Source organism: Gopherus flavomarginatus, chromosome 4, assembly GCF_025201925.1.
Source record: "Gopherus flavomarginatus isolate rGopFla2 chromosome 4, rGopFla2.mat.asm, whole genome shotgun sequence".
Lineage (NCBI taxonomy): Eukaryota > Metazoa > Chordata > Testudines > Testudinidae > Gopherus > Gopherus flavomarginatus.
The window spans coordinates 4119939-4144120 of record NC_066620.1 but is presented as its reverse complement, the minus strand read 5'-3'; the positions used below and the strand labels follow the sequence as shown (position 1 = coordinate 4144120).

The 24182-nt window shown below is 40.0% G+C and overlaps 1 protein-coding gene across 2 annotated transcripts in view; it reads left to right on the top strand.

Moving 5' to 3' along the window:
• SOS1 (SOS Ras/Rac guanine nucleotide exchange factor 1) overlaps window positions 1–24182 on the top strand; it is an 86343-nt gene that overhangs the window by 10936 nt on the left and 51225 nt on the right. For both annotated transcript variants that reach the window (XM_050951561.1, XM_050951560.1), the window contains exons 2-8: window positions 9390–9515; window positions 12391–12522; window positions 14313–14477; window positions 17008–17217; window positions 19239–19382; window positions 20219–20329; window positions 20422–20520. In XM_050951561.1, coding sequence (XP_050807518.1) covers window positions 9390–9515; window positions 12391–12522; window positions 14313–14477; window positions 17008–17217; window positions 19239–19382; window positions 20219–20329; window positions 20422–20520 — 987 coding nt within the window. The remainder of the gene's footprint in view (window positions 1–9389; window positions 9516–12390; window positions 12523–14312; window positions 14478–17007; window positions 17218–19238; window positions 19383–20218; window positions 20330–20421; window positions 20521–24182) is intronic.

Below are 24182 nucleotides of genomic sequence, written 5' to 3'. Positions count from 1 at the left end.
ATGCATTTTTAACAGTTGTGGACTGTTGCCAGACCCAGCTGCAAGTCTTTTTCTGTGTCTGCATCCTGTCTACACCTGAAGTGAGCTTCACACAGCTTGTGCTTGTGGATTCAGGGGTCTTCAGCAATCTTGTGGATGCAGAATTCATTAAGGCTAACCAAGTTCTGGTACAAAGAAAGCTTGCTTCAGAGTTGATTGATGTTACCATACTGTACTTAGGTCTTGTCACCCACAAAATTGCACCCTTTCTCGTCAAAATCCAAGACCACAAAGAAACTCCAATTTAACTTGTTTAAATCACCTCTCTTCCCAGTCATGCTCTGCATCCCCTTGCTCTCAGTCCATGATCCATATATCTCCTGGAAGATGCAGGAGATATGGCATCAGTCTGGCTTCTGCCAGCAGTGGTGACTAGGCACCAAGAAAATGAAGAATGCCGTGGAGAAGGCCACTGTAATTCAAGGAGATAATGGCTCACCACTCCCTGCAGAATATTGAGATTTTGCTAATGTTTGATTTAAAAAAAAAAAAAAAAAATGCTGATGTCCTGTCCCTGTGTAAGTATTATGGCTTCCCCATCAGCCTCCAGCCATGGGCTTAAATTTAATTTGAATTAATTTATCTCTTGTTGGACCCAGAACTCGGGGCCCTACAACCTGTGATTTGCAGATCCCTGAGTGTCCAAAGACTGTCTAACATTTCCAAAGGGGTCTGCACCTCCATTTGAAATTTTTTAGGGGACCACAAATGGGAAAAAAGGTTGAAAACCACTGACCTACAGGAATACTTCAATGAGAATCTGGCTAAAAACTTTATCTGTCAGTTTACATCCACTGCTGGGGCTCCAATTCCGATTGCCCGAAAAGAACAGCTCTTTGTATCTTCCATTTGGCTTTTTAGGCTATCTCACTTCGTCCAGTGGGATAAATATGGATCCCAGAGAGGTGTGGACTGGGCAGAGCTGAGAAAGGTCTGCAATGTCCAGTGCTTTCTGTACTTTGCCAACTTCTACCAGTGGTTCATCAGTGAGGTTTTCAAAGGTAATGACCCCAATTACCCAGCTGCTGCCAGAGAACACTGCTTTTGGGCTTCCTGTGTCAACTGATCAGCTGAAAGAAACATTTACATCAGCACTCATCTTAGTTCACCTGGAGCTGACTAAACTTTTTATTGTCAAAGCAGATACTCCTATTATGTGATCAGAGCAGTGCTATCATAGCAAATAGGTCCCTGAGTGTTCTCCATCTCTGTTCTTTCCGCTCCTGAAAGCTGATGCCTGTGAAACAAAATTACAAGGTCTGTGACAGGAAACTGATGGTCATCAAAGCTATCTTTTGAGGACTGGTGTCATCACTTGGAATGCGCATGTTTTCTTGTTTAGGTATATTCATGGATCAAAAAAATTGAGAATACCTGCAAACTGCAAATGCGCTCAATCAATACTAGATCTGTTGGTCCCTTTTCTCCTCCTCCTGATTTGATTTTTACCCTAACCTATTGCCCTGGTACCCAAAATGTGAAGCCTGGCATAGTATCTTACAAGAACGAGTACCTAGACAAGCGAACAGACCCCCCATAGCTTGCTACAGTCTTGAATCCCTGTCATCTTGTCAGTGTATTAGCAAACAGCAATTTACTGTCTTTTCAAGTCTTCCTTTTCTCATGGTCCATTTGCGGTAAAATTGAGGCCAGCCATCACAGATCTGGCCCCTGGCTCAAACTTCTTGGTCAAGAAGGTACTTGTGGCACCTTAGAGACTAACAAATTTATTTGAGCATAAGCTTTCATGGGCTACACGGCTTCTACTCTGAAATGGGTCAAGAATGGGATTTTCTTGTTCAAAGATCAGATCTGTGTCCCCTATAGTGTACCACATCTACCCATGCTCCAGCTATATCATGAGTCATCCCGACAGGCCATTTCAGTCACTAGAAAATTTATTGAAACTGATCTCTGTTTCTGGTGGCCAAACCTATATTGGTGTATAATCTTGAATATTGCAAGAATTTATGTATCTGCTTGGACAGCCTCTTGCGTTCTCCACCTCTTCTCTCTCTCTCTCAAACCACTGGGCGGCTTTGGTTCTCTTGCCAACTCCATCCCAATCCTAGTTATCTATTTCTATGGACTTTCTCACTGACCACCTGAATTTCCAGGGCCACCCAGCCATACTAATTATCATCAGTCTTCTCATAAAGCAGTCTCCTTTCATAAGTTGCTGGAAAATTCCTACTACAGAGGCAACAGATATGTTTAATCATATCTTAAATCTTCATAATTTACCATCTGACATTGTTTGACTGACTATTTCAGTTCATTTTTTTTAAAGGAATTATTTAAGATCTTAGATGTTAATCTAAGTTTCCTCTGCCTATCACCTGCAGACTGATGGGCAGATGGAGCAAGTGAACCAAATTTTGTAGCAGTATGTTAGTTGCTTTATCAGCTACCTCAGAATGACTGGGTGCTGCTTCGCTTTGCTGAATTCATGTACAACAATTCCAATCCGACCACAGCTCAGTCTGCCAAAGTCCTTTTTGTGCCAACTATGGCTTCCACCCTTGTTTTCACCTGTCCATATTGCCAGCCTCCCACATTCCTTTAGCCTCTAACCTGTGTAAGCACCTGCACCATGTCCGTTAAGAATTGAAAACCCACCTAGAATCAGCCAAGAGGGGTTACAAAAGATACACTGACCTCCTTTGGCAGGACACCCCTCACATCACAGTCGGTGGTCAGGTATGGCTCAATGCAATGCATGGACACACAGCCTGGCCCTCAAGGAAACCTGACTACCAATATCTCAGCCCATTCCAGGTAATCCAACTGATTAACCTGATGGCCTTCAAACTTTGGCTACCGAATACATCAAGGTGCACCTGGTGTTCCATTATTTCCCTGCTGGAGAAAGTACATCAACTTCTTTCCTGGACAGATACAGCCACCTCCTCCCTCCATCACAGTTCAGGGGTCAGAAGAATACCTGGTGAGGCAGATCTTGGACTTCAAAGTTCTCCAAGGGAAGCTCGTTTATCTCATCATTTGGGAGAGCTTGGTGCAAATCATTGTACCAGGTTTCAGTAATACCAACTAGATCAAATTTATATTAAGAAATGAGCAATTACAATTCCTTGTTTGCTACTCAGGCTCCTAAGATTGCTGTCTGTGTAGTGCTTTTGTTTAATCCCATCGGTCAGCTCAGCAGCAATGATGGGGCTGAATGAAGTCTTTCTACCGCTTTCTATCTTGTGTCTGCTTCATGGCATTGTTCGTCTTTAAACTTTCTTGTTTGATGTCATTCTTCACCATGTCTATCCAATGCCCTCTCTTCTTGCCTTCCAATTGCCATCTTTTTTGTCTTCTCCATGCTGATCTTCAGTCTGAATTTTCTGCTTTTCAAGTTTACCTTGTCAAGTATTCTCTGTAGATCCAACTTGGTTAGTGCCATAGAGATCAATATCACCTATGACTGTATGCACCTTCCACTCACATACCATGACTTGTCTTGTTTCATTTGTCTGTGCTACAGCCATAACCATTCATTTGTCTGTGCTACAGCTTCCAATACCCAGTTAAACAAATCTGGCAATAATGTATATCCTTGTCTCACTTCTATGGTGATCCCAAAACCATTCCGTCAGCTTCATGTCACTCTCACCATGCTCATCGACTTTCTTTAGATGTTTTCTGTCAGCTTGATTAATTTCCAAGGGATGCCATTGCATGCTTAAAATTCACCATACCCCTTTCTGCCAAATACTATAAAAAGGCAGTTTGAAGTGTATAAAATTGTTGTAACAGGTTTGGTTATGTTCTTTTCACAAGTAGCTAACCTATTGTACTTCCTCATGGTTTAAATTCCGCCTGTCCCTCTGCAAGTGCCCCTTCCACGTACTTCTTCTTTTTCCTCTTCAATATCTTGGTGAATGCTTTTTCTGGCATACTCGGTAAGCTGATTTCTCTGTAGTTCTTGCACTTGCTTTTATCTCCTTTTTTTTTTTATGGGCATATACTGTTATCTCTCGTCTGTAAATCTTGTTGAGTAGCTTGTGCATCACGTTTACCAGATGTTCCTCACCAGCTTGCAGCAGCTCTGTGGTTATGTTGTCATTTATGAGCACCATTTTCTTTTTCAAAATAGCACTGGTGGATAGGTAATTAAGTAATTTCTTCTCTTCATGTCCTTTGTCTCCTTGATTATTCTTGGCATCTTGATTTTATGAATGTATTATGTATGTATTGTAACTTATGATTTAAAGTTATAAAAAGAGATGAAAGAATACTCATTTTGACAAGTTGTCTGCCTAGTCAAGAATGTGTCCATTCAGCTTTCTCTTATCTGTGTAGAAATAGTCACTTAGGATATAATTCCATAATTTGAAGCTCACTGACACCTTCTGACAGCAATCACATGCCTCTGCACTACCTCACTGCTATATATATATTCATTTCATTTCAGGGTGTGGTCAAGTGTTCAGATAAATAGAGATCTTTGGTACTCGAGTGTGATGTTTAGCTGTTTATATGAACTGAGTAAACAGAACATTAACGTCATCTTCTGAGTTCATATATTTATTAGCACGTGTGAGGGTCAGCTTTCTGATTCAGAAAATTGAGGAAACAAGTAGGAGGTCATCCATTTTGGATCTGATTTTGATCAACAGGGATGAATTACTTGCAAATGTGAAGGTGATTGGGAATTTGGGAGGATGTGATCATGATCTGATAAAATTCAAGATCCCATGGAAATAGAATGGCCAGACAGCAAGTGTGAAAAATCGGGATGGGAGTGAGGGGTAATAGGAGCCTATAAAAGAAAAAGACCCAAAAATCGGGACTGTCCCTATAAAATCAGGACACCTGGTCACCCTACATGGAAAGGAGGGTGTGAGAACAGGAAAATCAAGGACACGACTTCAGAAAGGCTGATTTCAACTCAGAGAAATAGTATACAAGTTCCCATGGAAAGACCAATTTGAAAGAAAAGGAATCGAAGAGGTCTGGTATTTCTTAAAAGATAGAATTCTAGAGGCCCAACATCAAGCTATTCTGATGCAGAGGAAAGGTAAGAAGAGCCACAGGAGGCCAATGTGGCTTCACAAGGAGCTTTTTAGCTCTCTAAAAACCAAAAGGGATACAAAAGAGGAGGGGCATGTCACCAAGGAAGTCTACATGGGAATAGTGCAAGCATGTAGGAACAAAATCAGGAAAGCTAAGGCAACAAATGAGTTACAGCTGGCAAGAAATGTTCAAGACACGAGTATGGGATTCTTCAAATATGTCAGACAAAAAAAGAAAGATCAATGATGGTGTGGGTCCGCTGCTCAGTGGAGGTGGTCAGCTGGCAATGAAAGATGATAGAAAGGCAGAGCTCCTCTATACCAACTTTTGCTTCAGTCTTCTCACAAAAAATAACATGTGACCAGGCAACTAGTGAAGTTGCCATAGACAATAAAGGGGAAAGGATGCAGACTGGGATAAATAAAGAACATGTCAGAGATCTTCTGACCAATCTGAATGAATTCAAATCAGTGGGCCCGGATGCTTTTCACCCAATTAAAAACTTAATTAACTTTTTTTGTTCTACAAATAAAAGTACACAACTCATTTTAATATCAGTAGTCTTGCCTTTCTAATGTGATGGATGTGCCCTCTCTCCCCTGCTACGACAGCCCCCGAGCTGGAGCTGCGAAGGAGTGGGGGTCTCTCCCCTGCCACAGAGCTAAGCCTGGGAAAGAAGGCTGTCTCTCCCTGGCAGCCAGAGCTCTGGAGCTGGGGAAAGTCGCATCTTTCTCTGGCCACCGCAGCCCTGCACATCTCAAATCCCCCCCCCCCCCACCCTACTGTCCCCTCCTATCTACTCCCTATTCCCTCCAAGGCTATCACCTCACCGTACATATGTGTCTTCTCCAGGGTCCAGGCACCTAATTAGTGGAGCCACACCTTTTGTGGCTCCATTAGTTAGGTGGGTGGCCCTTCATTTTCTCATGTGAGGCTGCCCAGGTGTGCACCTTAGAGGGCACTATCTGCGGACCACCTGAATCTCCACGGACCACAGTTTTAAAACCTCTAATCTAGACCATCCATGATGGGTGTTTGTCTAACCAGCTCTTAAAAATCTCCAATGATGGAGATTTGACAGCCTCCCTAGGCAGTTTATTCCAGTGCTTAACCACCCTGGCAGTTAGGAAGTTTTTCCTGATATCCAACCTAAACCTCCCTTGCTGCAGTTTAAGCCCATTGCTTCTTGTCCTATCCTCAGAGGTTAAGAACAACAATTTTTCTCCCTCCTCCTTGTAACAACCTTTTACATACCTGAAAGCTGTTATCATGTCCCCCCTCAGTCTTCTCTTTTCCAGACTAAACAAACCCAATTTTTTCAATCTTCCCTCATAGATCATGTTTTCTAGATGTTTAATCATTTTTGTTGCTCTTCTCTGGATTCTCCAATTTGTCCACATCCTTCCTGAAATGTGGTGCCCAGAACTGGACACAGTACTCCAGTTGAGGCCTAATCAGCATGGATTAGAGCGGAAGAATTACTTCCCATGTCTTGCTTACAACACTCCTGCTAATACATCCCAGAATGATGTTTGCTTTTTTTGTAACAGTGTTACGCTGTTGACTCATTTAGCTTGTGGTCCACTGTGACCCTCAGATTCCTTTTTGCAGCACTCCTTCCTAGGCAGTTATTTCCCATTTTGTATGTGTGCAACTGATTTTTCCTTCCTAAGTGGAGTACTTTGCATTTGTCCTTATTGAATTTCATCCTATTTGCTTCAGATCATTTCTCCAGTCTGTCCAGACCATTTTGAATTTTAATCTTATCTCCAAAGCACTTGCAACCCCTCCCAGCTTGGTATCACATGCACATTTTTTAAGTATCTCTCAATGCCATTATCTAAATCATTGATGAAGATATTGAACAGAACTGGACCCAGAACTGATCGCTGTGGGATTCCAGTCGTTATGTCCTTCCAGCATGACTGTGAACCACTGATAACTATTCTCTGGAAACGGTTTTCCTATCAGTTTTTTGCACTGTTTAACAAATCTTGAAATCATGTGCCAGCCTGCGTTAATGCATATTCTCTTTGCTGCTTTCCTTATCTTCTCTCGCTAAACCTATATTTTTGGTTTATCCGCTGTTGCATCCTAAATTAGATTGTGAGCTCTTTAGGACAAGGACTGTCCGACTCGATTTGTACAGCAGCTACTACAGTGGTGCTCTAATCCCAGCTGGAAGGCTTAGATTCTATGTAATGGAAATACAAACAACATATGATACTATGGTAATCACAGAGTGCAGTAAACTGAGCTGTCCCTGATTTTTGCGTGATAGGCTAGTAGTTTTCCTGTTGTTTCACAAGCGCCAAGAAAACCATATCATACACACTGGTCAGAATGAGGTGCTGGGCAAAAATCAGATTTGCTTCAGATTGAGAATAAATGCTCTGGTCAGTCAGTTTGCACAGAGATTTATTTTTCAAGATTTGCCAGGGATTTTAAAGTAAAAAGGAATGACTCCTAGCGATGCTTTAAGACCTACTAAGTGTGGACATAATTTGTCAAATTAAACCCACTCTCTCATTAAAGTTTTAGCAAACTAAACAAATTCAAAGGCAGGATCTATAACAACGAACAGTACCCAAACATGAAGCCCCATGGAGTGCTTCAGCAGGCCCAATAGGCTTCTGCTTCTGAGGCAGAATGATGCAAGCACGTGTTATACTTTTTTTTCCTCATAAGATTTAGTTCCTGCTGTAAGTACAAATATGAACGCAGCCTTAACTATGGAGCTACTAATGATGCCTCCCTAATTAATTGTTTACTGAATGTTGGCATGTTGGGTTGATATTTGGATTAGATTGATGGTTTATGATTTAGGGAAGGTAGCTTAAGGGTTTGTGGTGATTGGGGTGACTGATAATGGGTTTTGGAGTTGGGTTGTGGCGAGATAGTAAATTTGACAGTTTTGCTACTTGGCATGACTATGAAGGTTGTTACCTATCAGCTTCCTTTGGCACAAATACTTAAACAGTTGTGGTGAATACTCCAAAACCAATGTTCTTAGGTGTTTTTAAATATATTACTTCTAAGGGTATGTCTGCACTGCCAACATTACAGCACGGCCGTGGCAGCACTGTGACATGGCAGTGTAGAAGCGCTTTATTGCTGGGGAAGAGCTCTCCCGGCAATATATATTTAAAAAAAAAAAAAAAAACCGAATGAGCAGTGGTAGCTTTATCTCCAGCAGCGCATCTCCCAGTGATAAAGTGCTGTCTATACTGGCACTGTTCAGTGGTAAAACTTTTGTCTTTCAGGGAGGTGTTTTTTCATACCCCTGAAGGACCAAAGTTTTAGCACTGAAAGTGGCAATGTAGACACAGCCTAAGACTTTGTACTTTGTGTGTACCTAAACTGTTAAAACCAAGCTATTTGTTAGCTACAGGGTTAGGAAGCAAACATTACACTGCAGTCATGTTTCAGGTAGTACTTTTTAATTACTAAACAGGTATTCCAGAAAATGAAATCTAATTTAACAGGTGGGAGGGGAGTGCCTCTTCACTATATTTAGCCACTGGGAATTTATTCTCAGCTATAACTGCAAATCTAAATTTTACCTTTACTGTGTAACATTCACATTTGTAAAATTTGAAGCATTACTTAGTGCAGAGCTGATGAAGTAATATATTGTAAATATTTTTATTTTGGAGATTGGTTCAGAATAATTAAGTATTCAAAACAGTGCAACTGGCACTTAAGTAGTTTAACTTCAGATAACACTAAAGGAAACTTACTTTTGTTGAAAGCCAAACTCTTTAGGCAAATTGATTAAATTTTAAGCTTCAAGATTGCTAAATTTTCCTAAAAAGGTGAAACTATTTAAATATAGTGCCTGTACCTTAAAAATTATTTTAATGTTTGCATTATGGTAGCTCACATTGCATTAAGCATAGTACACACACAGACTATTCCAGACTAAAGAGTTTAGTCTGCAAGCAATAAATGAAGAGAGGGAGAGAGAAAAATATGCAATGTTTATTTTAAAAATATATGCATAGCTGCTTCACAGCCCATTTGTTATCAGACAGTGTCATGTAGGCATTGCAGTAGAACTAAGTCAGCATCAAATGTTGCGTATTGCAAAACGTGTTCACTTAAGTACTGTGGGTTAGATTTGGCACAAATTGGTATGGTTTATTTGACTTCAATCTGTGAGCTATGCAGATTTATGCCACATAAAATTCTGACTCCCTCTTAGTTTTTAGGTCTGTGGTGTCATGCTCCTGAAATTCTTTTAACTCTAAGTTAACTTCTGTGGAAATAGAGCATGGACTCCTGGGGGAAAGTGTGCAAGGTTTAAATCAATTTTCTGTTCAATGTAGGTTCAGGAGCAAGTCCATCCTAAACTTTCCTCAGCTGAAGATGCTTTACAATATGTTGAGGAGTTAATTCTGCAGTTGTTGAATATGCTGTGCCAAGCCCAGCCGAGAAGCTTTCTGGATGTAGAGGTACAGAGAATGTTTATCTGTTCTGTATTTTGGAGCTTTAATTTGGGATGCTATGGATGAATAGTCTAATTAATTAGCACTTTAAAATGTCATGAGAAATACATGTATGCAGTGTTGTAGCTGTGTTGGTCCCAGGATATTAGAGAGACATGGTGGGTGAGGCATATATCTTTTATTGGACCAACTTCTGTTAATATGAGAGAGAAGTTTTCATGCTTATAAATCTTTCTCTGAGGAGAACAGTAGAACCTCAGAGTTACAAACACTTCGGGCATGAAGGCTGTTAGTAACTCTGAAATGTTCCATAACGTTTTGTTCAGAGTTATGATCTTTCAAAATTTTACAACTGAACATTGACTTAATACAGATTTGAAACTTCACTATGCAGAAAAAAATACAGCCTTTAAATATCTTAATTGAACTGAAACAAGCACAGAAACAGTTTCCTTACCTTGTCAAATCTTGTTTATTAAACTTTCCCTTTGTTTTTAGTAGTTTAACACAGTACTGTACGGTATTTACTTTTTTTTCCCCTCTCTCTCTCTTTCTCTGCTGCCTGATTGTGTATGACTGGTTCCAAATGAGATGTGTGGTAGATTGGTCAGGTTGTAACTCTGGTGTTCATAACTCTGAGATTCTACTGGGCATGGCATTATGGAAGTGAAGCGCATGGGAGAAATATGGTACTTGTGTCTGTCTGTCAGTGGCAGACCAAAAGCTGGTTTTATGTCCCAGGTCCTTCCTAACATATCCAGTATTTTAATATCTGGTGTCAGTTTTGTGTGCCAGAGTAATACTATATGTTGTATAGTATATATGAATAAAATGTGTAAACACTGTACAAAATATAGTACATGTTATCACCATTCTGGAGATAACTACACTTCAGACCCTCTCATGGCCTGCTTGAGAGCACGCCACTTGAGTCTCAGTCCTCTCGCTGTCAGCTTTCTCTGGGTTGCGTCCTGTGACTCTCTCCCTTTAGATCTGGGGCTTACATTGCAGAACCCTGCATTTTACTGTGACTGTCTCAGCAGGATTGACTTTAGTTCATCACCTGCAGTCCTGCTCTGAGGGGCAATCACAGAGTTAACCAGTGGCTATTTATTTAGAACAAATGCATTATAGAAAAAAACATCTTAAAAACAATAAACAACTTTTCTCCAGGGGTTGGCTTACTAGGCAGTCATCCATCTTCAACAGACCCTGGTAAGCTTAAAGTACTTCAGGCAATTTCTGCAGGACCTCTCTCTCTCTCTCTCAATCCAAGAATTGACGTGAAACTCTAACCAAGAGAATGTGTCTCTTTTTCCAAATCAGGACTGTCGTCATCTTTATACCATTTCCAGTTCTTTGTCTTCCATGACTTTTTTGAACTGGGTCAAACTAGCATATGCTATTTCCCTAATGTGTGAAGCTTCCTCAGACTTGTTCCCTACATTAGAGATTTGTATTAATTACCCCCTAATGACTTTATTTCCCTGTTGGAATCATTATTGAGCTCACCCATTGAGCCATGAGTACCGTCACTAGCCCTCCCAGAAAGATATCGCATGACATTTATAAAGCTGATACAGTAGCCTTTGACAGGTTTCAGAGAGGTAGCTGTGTTAGTCTGTATCAGCAAAAACAACAAGGCGTCCTTGTGGCACTTTAGAGACTAACACACACATTTGGGCATAAGCTTCTGTGGGCTAAAACCCACTTCATTAGATGCATGGAGTGGAAAATACAGAGACAGCTATAAATACATAGCACATGAAAAGAGGAGAGTTGCCTCACCAAGTGGGGGGTCAGTGCTGACAAGCCAGTTCAATTAAGGTGAAAGTGGGCCCTTCTCAACAGTTGACAAGAGGGAGTGAATAGTCCCTGTGTGCAACTATTAGAGGGTGATCACCTCAGGAATCCTGAGTTCTATTCCAGGTTCTGATTCTGAACATTCCTCTGTTGTCAGCAGATAGCCGAGAGCCCGCTGGCAAAATGTCTCATCTCTCCTTCAGTGGCTGGTCTACATAGAGATTGACTTCTGCTGCTTTCAGTCTCTTCACTCAAGTGGCAAAAGTCTGTGTTTGTAGATCTAACCTTACTGAACCATATTGGAGTTGATGTAGTTTGACATGAAGAAATTTCTGATTTTTAGTTTGCCTTTTTAAAAGCTTAGAAAATTATACATAAAAAACCTGTGTTAATAGGACGTTAAAGTTGCAAAGTCAACCCCTCAACAGTTCGGAAACACCAGAATTAAGCTTGCCCATGAATTTTAATTTGGCTCCCTAGTTGTGTGTGTATAATTACGGTCTTTAATTACATGATCACAGACTATTTTTTTCCACAGGACCACTGCCTTACTCAGTGCACAGTATGGACTGTGCTCACAGAAAGAACAGCTACTCAGTATTTTATTTTAACCTTTTATTATGCAATGTGTGGCTTCATGTCTTAGTCACTGCACACTATTCAAACCCTGCTTCGAAGACAGATTTATTAATTTCCTTGTGGGCTTTTCCGTGGCACTCATCACTGTAGCATCTGAGTGCTTCACATACATTAATAAACTTAACTTCACAACACACCTGTGAGTGTTTCCTAATTGAGTGCTTAACTCTGCAACCTTAATGTTCTTTGAGTGTAGTTTTTTGTGCGCAGTATATATTTAGTGTACAGCATTTAGGATATGTATCACTGTACAGTTTTTGGTATAACTTTTTAGTTTCTATCTGTACATTAAAACACGGTTGCATCAAAATAAATTATTCCTTTTAAGGAATTGTTTTTAATCAGTAACAGTGAAGTCTTTATCTAAACAAGTATACTACTTGCTGAATACATTCAGATTATTCACTGAGCCCTTAGTGCTTGTTTTCTGTCTCCTAAGGATCGTGTTCAAAAAAGTTTTCCCCATCCTATTGATAAGTGGGCAATAGCTGATGCCCAGTCTGCTATTGAAAAGAGGAAACGAAGAAATCCATTATCTCTCCCAGTAGAAAAAATCCATCCATTGTTAAAAGTAAGTATTCAAATCATAATTGATTGCCTTACTACTTAAAATTAGGCAAACCTATCTTTTACAGAACTGTAGAATGTTAAGGTTGACATTTTCATTCATTGTCTGTATATTGCCTGAAGTGTAAATCAAAAGGAATAAAACAAATCTGGATTTTAGTGTATGTCCTGTATCATCATCATCATCATCATTGTACTATTTCTATTTCAGTTAATTGTATGCTTGTTAAATACATTTAGGACTATGATTATACTTCCCAGAAGTTTTTAAGTTCTTCGAATGATTCTACATGCATATTCCACTGGAAATTTCCCCCTCAGTGATACCCATTTGGGCGTCTCAAACCGCTGGCACCAGTATAAAGGACCTATCCAACCTCGCGCTCCCTTAGTTCCTCCTTACCTTACCTTCTGTGACAGTCACTGGAATGGCTCTTCTTGCTTTTGCAAGTATTCACAAGAGAACACAGACTACTGAATTTTATTGTAAACAGTTTTGTATTTGTTCAGTCAGGATTTTACCCCATCTGAGGGTTTCAGTTGATTCCCGATGCCAAGGGATGCCTCAGTCACCAGGCTTCAAGCCCTGTTGTTTCCGGAAATAAGGCTATTCCTGTGAGCGATGCACACTCAAGTTGCTTTAAGTGCCTTGGGGAAGCTCTTATTGGGGAGTGTTGCCAAATTTGTAGGGACTTTATGCCTCGCACAAAGAAAGTGTGAAGCCAGGCTAAAATTTTTACCATGGTTTTCCTAATTGTATTTTATTACCCCATCCAAGTTTTCTGTTCGTGACTATAGTGGCCAGAATTGAAATTCTTTGTGACGAGACTGAAAGATCTTTATCTTAGAAAACTGTAAGCATCTGCACTTGTTACGCTCTGACAGGTGTTTAACCACCGGGCAAGCTTCACAAGAACTCAGGCATCCTCAGTGGCGTTCCTCGTGCAGATCCCTATGCCGAACATTTGTAAAGCAGCAGCCTAGTCATCGGTGCACACTTTCTCCTCCCATTACACCATCACCCAGTAATTGAGAAATTTTGCCAAATTTGGGTGAGATGTTCTGCAGTCTGTGGGTACATAAACTCTGATCCCTCCACCTGTTGAACTCCTTGACACTCACCAAGAATGGAATGCACATGGGCAGTCACTCAAAGGGAAAAAAAGACAGTTCGATGAGATGTGTTGCACATGTCCATTCTACAACTTGCCCTCCTACCCCTCTACATCGGATTTTCTAGATAGAAGGAACTGAGGGGGCTCAGGGTCAGCTGGGTCCCTTTACTGGCGCCAGCAGAGGGTGCTCAAACCCCACCAAATGAGTACCACTGAGGGAAAAAATTCTGGTGTTCTGCCTGGGGTGCATGTACATCAGGAGAGGAATGTATATGTGCAATACGTCTTGAAAGGTTAGTAACACTTTTTGAAAAAAAGACAACCCTAAATACTTGTCTGCCAAAAATTGCAATACAATAAAGAGAATTCAGTGCTTCTAGAGTGTGTCAATTAGAACGGTACTGCATGTTTTATATGCTTGGTAGAGTTGTTAACATTTCAAAGTCAGTTTGAGCCAGGCAGTGTTACCTGTGATATCACTGTTCTCTCTAGGTGTATAACAGAAATAAGTATTTTAATATTGCCAGTACTGATGGTGAATAGGCGTTGACTATCTAATGACGGTTGCACTGAACATATGATTTCAATAGGTTTATTCTAAAATACATAAATTAGTTATTTGACTGGTTGTATAACACATTTAAAGATGCACTTTTTATTTTATTTTTTTTACTTTTAGGAAGTTCTAGGTTACAAAATTGACCACCAAGTATCTGTTTACATAGTAGCAGTATTAGAATACATTTCTGCAGATATCTTAAAGCTGGTTGGGAATTACGTACGAAATATAAGACATTATGAAATTACAAAACAAGACATTAAAGTGGCAATGTGTGCTGATAAGGTAGGTGTCATAGTTCATAAGTGTCAAAAGAATGGATTTTTTTTTGGCAGTATTAAATTTTTAACCAGATCTTGAATGGTTTCTAAAAATCTCCATGTTGAATATTATTCTTAGTCCTTAAATGTTTTGTAATGTAGAATTTTGATATGCATCTTCCTTTAGAAACCCCCCAGCAGTACATGAACTTTTAAAATTATTGCTATTTTGAGACTAACAGTGACTTGAACGTAGAGCATTCCTAGGGGTTGATGGTGCAAAGTTTTATTTGGGACACTTCATGCAACCTCAGCATTCCCCAGTGCTCCAGAACACTCTCTTTCTGACTGTGGTTGGTGAGCCAAATTCCTTTGGCGTGTTCTCAAGCGTTTCTGCATTCTAGCTGCCTTGGACACCTAGTCTCAATCTTTGGACACACTGGAGGGCAAACAATCTGTATTTTTTTCTGCAAAAAGAACAAGAGTACTTGTGGCACCTTAGAGACTAACAAATTTATTTCAGCATGAGAATTTTAGTCTCTAAGGTGCCACAAGTACTCTTGTTCCTTTTGCGGATACAGACTAACACGGCTGCTACTCTGAAACCTGTATTTTTTCCCTTTCAAAAAAAGCAAAAAACCCCACACAACTTGGAATCAGTTCCTCAAGAGAGGTCAGAGCCTCTAGTTTCATTGAATTCCATGGAACCTTTTCTTGTGTCCCCTTCTCACTGTTTGCCCTGTCTGTTGTTGACATTACTTGTGTTAATCAGCTCATTGAGGTTTTTGTTTCTTGTTGCTCCAGTGAATAGTCCCCTGTCTTGCTTCAGCCTTGCATTGACTGTGCCCTCTTCGCTTTCCTTTAAGGCTAAGGAAGAAACAGATGGAGGAAGTACCTTGTGAGACCTTAGTGACCATTAAGACACTTAAGGCATATCTATACTACAAGCTTAAGTTGACCTATGTCCACACTACCCTCCTTCTGTCGGTAGTGCACAGCCTCATAAGGAGCACTTCCACTGACTTAAGAAGGGCAGTGTGGGGGTCTGGAGCTGGGACTCTCAGATCTGCTCAGCTCCCCAACAGGAGCACGCACTTCCCCACCCGCGTCAGGCCCCCTATGGGGAGCAGGGATCTGGGGCAGCAGCCCAGTGGGGAGCCAGCACCCTGGGAGGACAGCCAGGCTGTAGCTGGAGCCCCCACCACCACTACCCTACCTGGAGTGACAGCCCAAGCTGTGAACACTTCCTCAATTTCACAGCTCTAGCATGGAGCCCTGACATTGATAAGAATGACAGCCAATGTAAGTAACCTGCAGTGTTTACACAGACATTGCCTCGGCCTAACTACATCAACATAAGCCCCATGCCTCTCATGGGGATGGAGTTATTATCTCGGGGTAGTAGAGCACTCACATCGGTGGGAGCAAGGCTGGAATGTGTACACGACATAATTAGGTTGACATAAACTCTCTTTTATGTTGAGCTTATTCTAGAGTGTTGACCAGGACTTAGTAGTATAGGGCAGCTGTCTCCATCACTGTTGCTTGTAGAGATACATGTCTGTATGTGGATATTCAGCAGAAGCTTGGCTACCTGCGATATGATTGTGCTAATGATGCTGATTCCTTCGGTTCTTTCTCCTAATCTTCTGCCTCCTTCAGCTGTTGGTTGGACTAGCAAAATGCATTGACCAAGAAACCAGCCTTAACAGGGTTTGGATGTAAGGGTGCCTCATACACTACAGTCACACTTCTGAAGAGTTGCAACAACCCCATGCATAAACAGCAGAAACCTCCCAGGTTTCTTAAAGGCTCTGAAGCAAGCATCCAACCTGCTGGTATTTGCTCTGAAGGAACAACCTGCTAGAGGGAGACTTCTGTGGCTCTGCCTTATTCACCACATCAAATGCAGACATGGCCCATACAGTGTTTCCAGACTTAGCCCAGCCTTATCAGTTAACTCTGAGACATTATAAAGCTGTCAGCACTTGCCTATGCTCTGTCTTAGGTATGCATTAGTCCAATTTTCCCTCAAGTACCTTCACACGCCTTATAGGCTGCCTCTTTATGTAATGTAATCCTTACTTTCTGTCCATAAGCATCTTAAGTATGATCAGTCTCAAATAATATAAGCTATGTTTCCTTCTTTCTGCTTCCTCCCTACCCCATATGGAGGACAGACAAATTAACCAAATTGCATATTTTCAAGCATTTGTCCACGTGGATCCCACTTTTAGGTGTGTGCGCCTCATGTGCATGAACCTGGCGCCTCTCTTCCATATGGGATATAAAGTGTAGAACAGCCCAAACTGCTGGTCAGTTCTTTCTTGTAGCTGAATTAGAATTAGGATGTTACATAGTTAGTTAGTTTTTTGAATTTCTTTTTCTTAATTCAATTTCCTTTTTACCAAATATGTTTAACCAACCTCAAGACAACATACAAAGCCTCCCATTAATAGTAGTCAACTAGATCTTTTCTAACAACTTATTTCCCCCCACCGGTAATTTTTGTATCTAATTTTTGTGTATAACTTTCTCCAATTTCATTTACACAGGTGTTGATGGATATGTTCCATCAAGATGTAGAAGATATAAGTGCACTAACTTTATCTGATGAGGAACCCTCCACTTCAGGAGAACAAACCTATTATGATCTAGTCAAGTCATTTATGGCAGAGGTTCGACAGTACATAAGGGAACTAAATCTCATTATAAAAGTTTTTAGAGAGCCTTTTGTCTCCAACTCCAAATTGTTTTCAGCTCATGTAAGTATTATATAGATGTTACAGCTGATGCATATCAAACTTACGTTTGCATTAATGTAGGTGAGAATTGCTGGGACCTAACTTTTGTCTAGTGTAACATTCATATAGTATAGGAAAAACTATCAGAAAGCCATCTATTTCTCCACGCTTGTTGCTCCAGCCCAGTAACAGATGTTATTTTGATGCTGCCACTCACCTACAAAGGCAGCTCTGAAAGAATAGGCTGAGAAAAGGGGTGTGTGCATGCACACATGGTATAAGGATTGAAATGTAGATAAGAAAGGAGAGGCAGCATGGGAACGTATTATAGCTCATCCTGAAATAAATGATGAGGGATTAGGAGGATGTTTTCCTCTCTCCTAGCCCAGAAGTCTAGAACCCAGAATATAGAATTGTAGAGCAGGGTGCGCTGAGTGTCCTATACCATGCAGCATTATATTCCCCTTGCACTTCTCTCGTATCCTAGAAAGCCAATTTAGTGCATTGGGAACTATTGTATTGACGTTATAAGGGTAGAAGGAAGTTTCTCCTGTACCGTTGCTCAACCCACTTGTACAGCTGCCATATAGACTGCATTTTAAAAAGCAAAACCGACAACATTGAAATGCACATTAAGGTCCAAATTGTTTGAATGCCCTAATCTACCCCACTGTCCTGCCTGTCTTCTCTTTATGAAGCACCTATCGCTATGTAGGTGCTAAAGCGCCTTGAAAATATAAACAGAGGCAGGGTTGTGGAGATATTTAATTACTTAGAATTGGGAGCCCTGGGTCACTACTGCCACTGGGTTGTGTGATGTTCCGCAAGTAACTTAACCTTTGTGCCTCAGGTTCCTTATATAAATTTTTTTTTTTAAGTGGGGAAAGAATAAAAATATTTATTGATGTTTGTAAGTAGAAGAGGAAAGTGTTCGTAAAATACTTTTTAAGAGCTTCTTATGAAAGATTCCACACAAATGCAAAGATTTAAGACCATCAAGGATGATCAAAACTTATGCTTCAGGTCATAAACTGACCGTTTGAGGAACCAGAAGGATAGTCTTCCTCTTTTTTTGGCATTGCATAATTAAATAAAATTGCATCATTGACTAAGTGCATTACTGGGTAGAAGTTTAGGAGGTGTGCAGAGTTTCAAAAAAATTGCAAACAGCAAGTACTGCCTGTTTTTGTAATATTGTATTAATAGGCCAGTAGTCTGTCATGGTATGGGAATTGGAATGCCTGTTTTCCTGTCAGTGCCATGCACTTTCTTAGCTACATGAGATCTCTCTCTGAATGCTAGAGCTCTGTTTAGTTGAACTGTCTTTTCTGATTCTGCTAAACCTTTCCTCCACCCATTCTTTCTATAAGGGTACTGAGCTGTAGGGTGAAATTCTGACTCCACTGAAGTCAGTGGCAGTTCTGCCATTGATTTCATTGAGGCCAGGATTTTCCTCAGCTGAGTATGTGCAGTAGATCCTGAACTGCTGAAAACTGGATTACTTAAGAGTAAAAAAATCTGAAAAGTTTGGGTCACCTCTCCACAGGTTCATCTTTCTTCTCTGCTAGACTTTGGGTTTCACCAGTGGGTTCAGAACACAAACTGGGCAATTGCATGATGATATGATTTGTGTGTAATACTGTGTGTACTGCATAGGGCAGGCTAACATGTGGGTCATTACTATTCTTAATTCAAATTCGAAATGGAAACCAAAAGGCAACACTTCTGAGAAACACTAAAGAGTTCGATTCTGTGAAAGAACTAGCCCTATTTGCTAAATTCAGGTTAAGATAAGTAACTTAAGTTCTCTGTTTCTTCTCCCATTATTTTTCTTCCAAATATGAGTCACAGTAATTAATCACCTATCCGTTACCTACAATATTTATAACCTTGCTTTAGCTGAGAAACTAATCAGTGTTTTTTCAGTATTCTAACTGATTAAGTAGCTTGCGTTGTGTGCTATATATTTTGTCTTATGGATTTAATTTCTTTTTTATTCACTATTGATATTTATTGTCTGATGGTTCCATTTCTTCCTTCAGGATGTGGAAAATATATTTAGTCGTATATCAGATATTCATGAACTTAGTGTGAAGCTACTGGGCCACATTGAAGACACCGTAGAAATGACAGATGAAGGCAGCCCCCATCCCTTAGTAGGCAGTTGTTTTGAAGACCTAGCAGAGGTAAGTAAGAACATTAAAGTTTGTTTTTATAATAAATATTTTATTTTTATTATACACCTTGTGTGTCCTAGGTAACTGGAGTAATTATAAAAAAAAAATGTTTTTTGGTAGTTCAGCACATCTTTGTTTCAGCTGTCTTGGCTGCCTACATTGACATGTACCTTCTTCAAAGAAACACAGGGCAGATTTCCCCAGGCTCTCAAAATTTACGCTGCTGACCTACCCTTGATCCTGAGACTGCAGACTAGTTTGAGTCACAAAAAGGGTGTGGGACCAGTTTCACTACGGGTATCTTTCACTCATAATTCCAAAGTGTGTTTTGGCAGTTTTTGGAGGGGGGCTTCCCTGCTAAGGTATTGCGGCCTGGTTGCACAGGTCTTTGGGACATTTTTGAAGGGCTTTGACCATTTGAGGCTGCATGAGCATCCCCTCATGCCACCAAATTTTCAGGCCCAGCACCCAACTATCAGAATTCTTCCTTATTGCCAGTGCATGCAGGTGGAGGGACAAGGTGCTGGCAGAAATGAAATGAACAAGAGCTTTAAGGTTTAGAAATATCAAACTTGACCTTTAGAGACTGAAATCAAAATGGGAGTGTCTAAGACCCTGTTTCTGCAAAGACTTGAGCATGAGTTTAACTTTACACACTGATAACTAAATGCATGAGGTTAAGCATGTGCCTAAACCTTCTCAGGATTGAGACTGAAATCTTTATAAATGTGCTTACTGATAAAATTATAAAGTTTTCTCCTGTGTAATATACTTCATATTTTTAACAATAACAGGAAGCTTTGATACTAACCTATTTTAAAATTTTACTTTGTATTCCTTCTTAGGAACTGGCATTTGATCCGTATGAATCATACGCTCAAGATATTTTGCGACCTGCTTTTCATGATCACTTTCTTAGTCAGTTATCAAAGCCTGGAGCAGCATTCTATTTACAGGTACAATATCTTTTTTAATGTTTTTAAGAATATACCATTGTGTTACAACAACACACCTATTGTTTTAAGATTAAAACCATTTTCGTTTCCAGTCAATAGGAGAAGGTTTTAAAGAGGCTGTTCAATATGTTCTACCGAGGCTGCTTCTTGCTCCCGTTTATCACTGTCTTCACTATTTTGAACTTTTAAAGGTAAGTAAAAAATTATATTGCTCATCTAAAATGTTTTGTTTCATATTAGCATTTCTCAATTTTAGTTATATCAGAACTATCTATATTCTCAGTAAGCATCTTAGTAGACTGACAGAATTTTTTAATAAAAATGGAATGATGAATATGGTGTAATGAAATGTAAATTCTGTGCCATTGTAGATTTGTACATGTAACGAATACATGTCCATATTTTTATCTATATTGTGCAGCAACTAACATCTGGGTTTTTGTTTTTGTATTGAGTAATATTGTAGTGATATTGTTTTGGTGTATTGAAAATGGATCCCTCAAATAGAAAAAGGAATTTTACTTCCTGGTTATTTTGTTTATATTTTAGGAATAAAGCTAAGCCTGGGTGAACAGTGTAAGATGGGGTAATGATCAGTGAAAATGTGGTTGCATTTCTTAACTGGAAACCCTGGAAAAAAAATACATATATATCTGAAGTTTTCTAAAGTTGATGAGATTTTATTTTGAAGTAATGGTAACTCTGGTTTCTGGGTGAGAACAGGACTCCTGTGAAATTCTCTTACAACATTAACGTTTTTTGCTCCTTTGAGTAGCCTTTGCACATTCTCGCTCATGGTATGTACTGATGATGCAGCTTGGATCCTGAGATGTATTGTCAGTGCATCCAGACTGCACTGTTGGTGTATCCCATAAGTGGGAATGTGTAGCATTCATCTTGAAGAATTTAGGTTACAGGTGAGTCATCTCCATTAATCAGGTGTTTTTCCTGGGTGTTTTGTGTGATGTGATGGACTATCAGTGGTTGAATTGTAAAGATCTTATTTGAAGTACTGTAACTGAACAGTACAAAATAAATGGGCAAAGTCTTTTGATTTAACAAATCAGACATCTTTATTAAACAGTGATCTTTAACAAATAGAATACTTTGCTTAAGTTGTTTCTCCCAAAATTAAATTTTACTTCAGAGGGAATTTTTAAGTGGGGTTGGGGGGCGGAATTGCTCTCTCAGAAAAAAATCTCAGACATCATGGAGAAATTCAAATGAGAGTGGAAAAAATCCTCCTCCCTGTTTCCTGGTTGGCAACAACATTTTGTGTTCTGGAAGCTTAATGTCAAAAGATTTGAGTTGCTTGTAATTTTGGTTATACATGACAATATTCTAACTCAAATTTTTATTTGGGGGGGTGGAGGTCACATCACATAGTTTCCTTATTAAAACATGAAACCGAATGAAGACCCAGCATTTTTATGTACACTTAACTGTAAAGAACACTGAATTATGTGAAATATGAAAGATTATATTGCACAAATTAGAGTCCAGGATTACAGGAGTTGCAGACAAACTAGTCTCAGTAATGGAAAGTCTGATTGCCACAAATAGTGTTTCATGTTCACATCTTCTTTTAGCCACAGATGTTCATTATGTAAAGTATCTCTTGTACTAGTTGACAACATTTATTTTCCATAATTCTCATAGAGCATTTAAGCAAATTGCACTAGCAATGTCTTGAGGCTATATTGCATCTTTTATGGAATACCTGTGCTTTGGTTTTAAACATCCATCTGCCAGTTTAACTTCTGTGTGATTTGAAGATAGCTGTTGCAATTTCTGAAGAATCTCTTGCAATTTCTTGTTGAATACGTAGATGAGCAAAAAAACCCACATAACTTGTACACAGTGACGGTTATAGTTCAAAGCATAGGTGCGTTAGTTATCACATTTTAAAAAAACTGAAGAGAATTGAAATCTGATGGACAGTGCATCAGGAATATACAGTATTATCCATTCTTCTTCGAGTGATTGCTCATGTCATTCAACTTAGGCGTGTGTGCTCATCACATGCACTGGTGCTGGAAGTTTTTCTCTCAGCAGTATCCATAGGGTACCGACTCCGATGCCCCCTGGAGTGGTGTGCACATGCCCGGGGGGCGCCGGATATATAGGATGCTGCTCTCCCCACCCTCCGTTCCTTCTTACTGCTAGTGATGGTGCTGGAACTGTTGCTGCTTCAGTTAGTGCTGTAGCTACCTGTTCATACAAACTAGTTATTTCCTGTTTATACTGTATATAGTTTTTTATTAGTGTTTATAAATCCCTTAGCTATAGTTAGAGACTTTGTAGGTCCCGAATGGGACTTTGCCTCAGGAATACAAGCTTTAAGCCCTGTGTTCGCTGCAAGAGGTCCATGCCCGTTAGTGATCGACATAGCAGTTATCTGCGTTGCTTGGGCGAAGGATGTATTAGTGAAATGCAAAATGTGAAAGTCCTTCAAGCCAAGAACTAAGAAGGAGCGTGATGTTCATTTAAGAATGCTCCTTATGGAGTCAACCAGCACCCCAGCACTGGAGCAATGCTCCGACTTGGCACCAAGTAGCGTGACCTTGGTGTGTAGTGCCCCACCGGGACTATCCACTAGCCAGCACTGGTCCCCATCCATGGCTCCCACCACGAAGCCCAAGAAGGTGGGACGAGGCTGGTCTCCATCCTCCTGCAAGGGAAAGGATAAGACACGGTGTGAGCAAGGTCCCATGCCAGGCAACTCTTCCCCCACATCGCGATCTTGGGCCCAAGCTCTTGGGGAGCAATGTAGCAGGCTCACAAGCCTGCCCATTGAGCCTTTGGCCTCGTGCTCCCTGTCTCACCATCATGGAAGGTAGCTTTCCTATTGGCAGTGACATTGGCAAGGCAAGTCTCCAAGCTGCAAGGGGAGGTGTGGGTGTGTGGGAAAGGTATAAGAATCAACTGTTTGTGGAGAATTCCTGTTTGCTGTAAGTAGTTAATATAAAATTAAAGGAGACAGAGTTGGCTTGTATTTGTGTGAATGATGCTATAAAAGGTGGAGCTGCATAATACTGTCCATAAACAGTTCTGTCATGTTGTCAAAGGAAACAGTTTATAAGATTTATAGAAATAGGGTACTATATCTCTGTCTTGGTTAGGATAGGTGCATAATACTTCTAGTTTTCTTTTTGTAAGCTAACTTTTAGGAAAATTCACCTGAAAATTTCCTTTTCTGAGAGCAATTTGCAAATCTGCCGTGCACAGAAGACTACAATATGTGAAAGAGTAGTATGTATATTCTCTGAGATAAGTATCTTCTCTATCATGCATTCTAAAACTTCAGTATCTTTAAATGGTTTCAGTTCTATGTATATAATACTGCAAATGTTCTTATACAGAAAGTGCAAAATTGGACATTCCTTTTTTGAAAAAAATCTTGCTAATCTCTATTAGTAATGTGTGTAAACTTAAGTTTTGTGACTTGATCGGAATTGCTGTGTTTTCGCAAATATCTGTAGTTGTTGGAATTTTTCATGTACTTGTGTAATTGGTCGATTGTCCGGTATACTCTCATTTCACAATAACTTCAGTTGATCTCTTCTAGTATCACTAGAAATGAAGGACAGATCCCAAAGATCCATTCCCAAAGCCTTGTTTAATATCTGAATTTCATCTTAAAATGATTCTTCAGTCTTTGCAGAGTTGTAATTTAGTTTAGTCAATGTGGAAACATCTTAATTTCAAATATTTTTTCCTGAATCTCTCGGACTGTCCTAAGTAGTGTTAAATCCTTCTGATGCAACAAGGGCATCAAAGGTAAGAATGTTACTTTTTTCCTTTTCCAGCATGAAAGTATTAAATTTATTACATGCTGCTGGAGCTCAGCTGG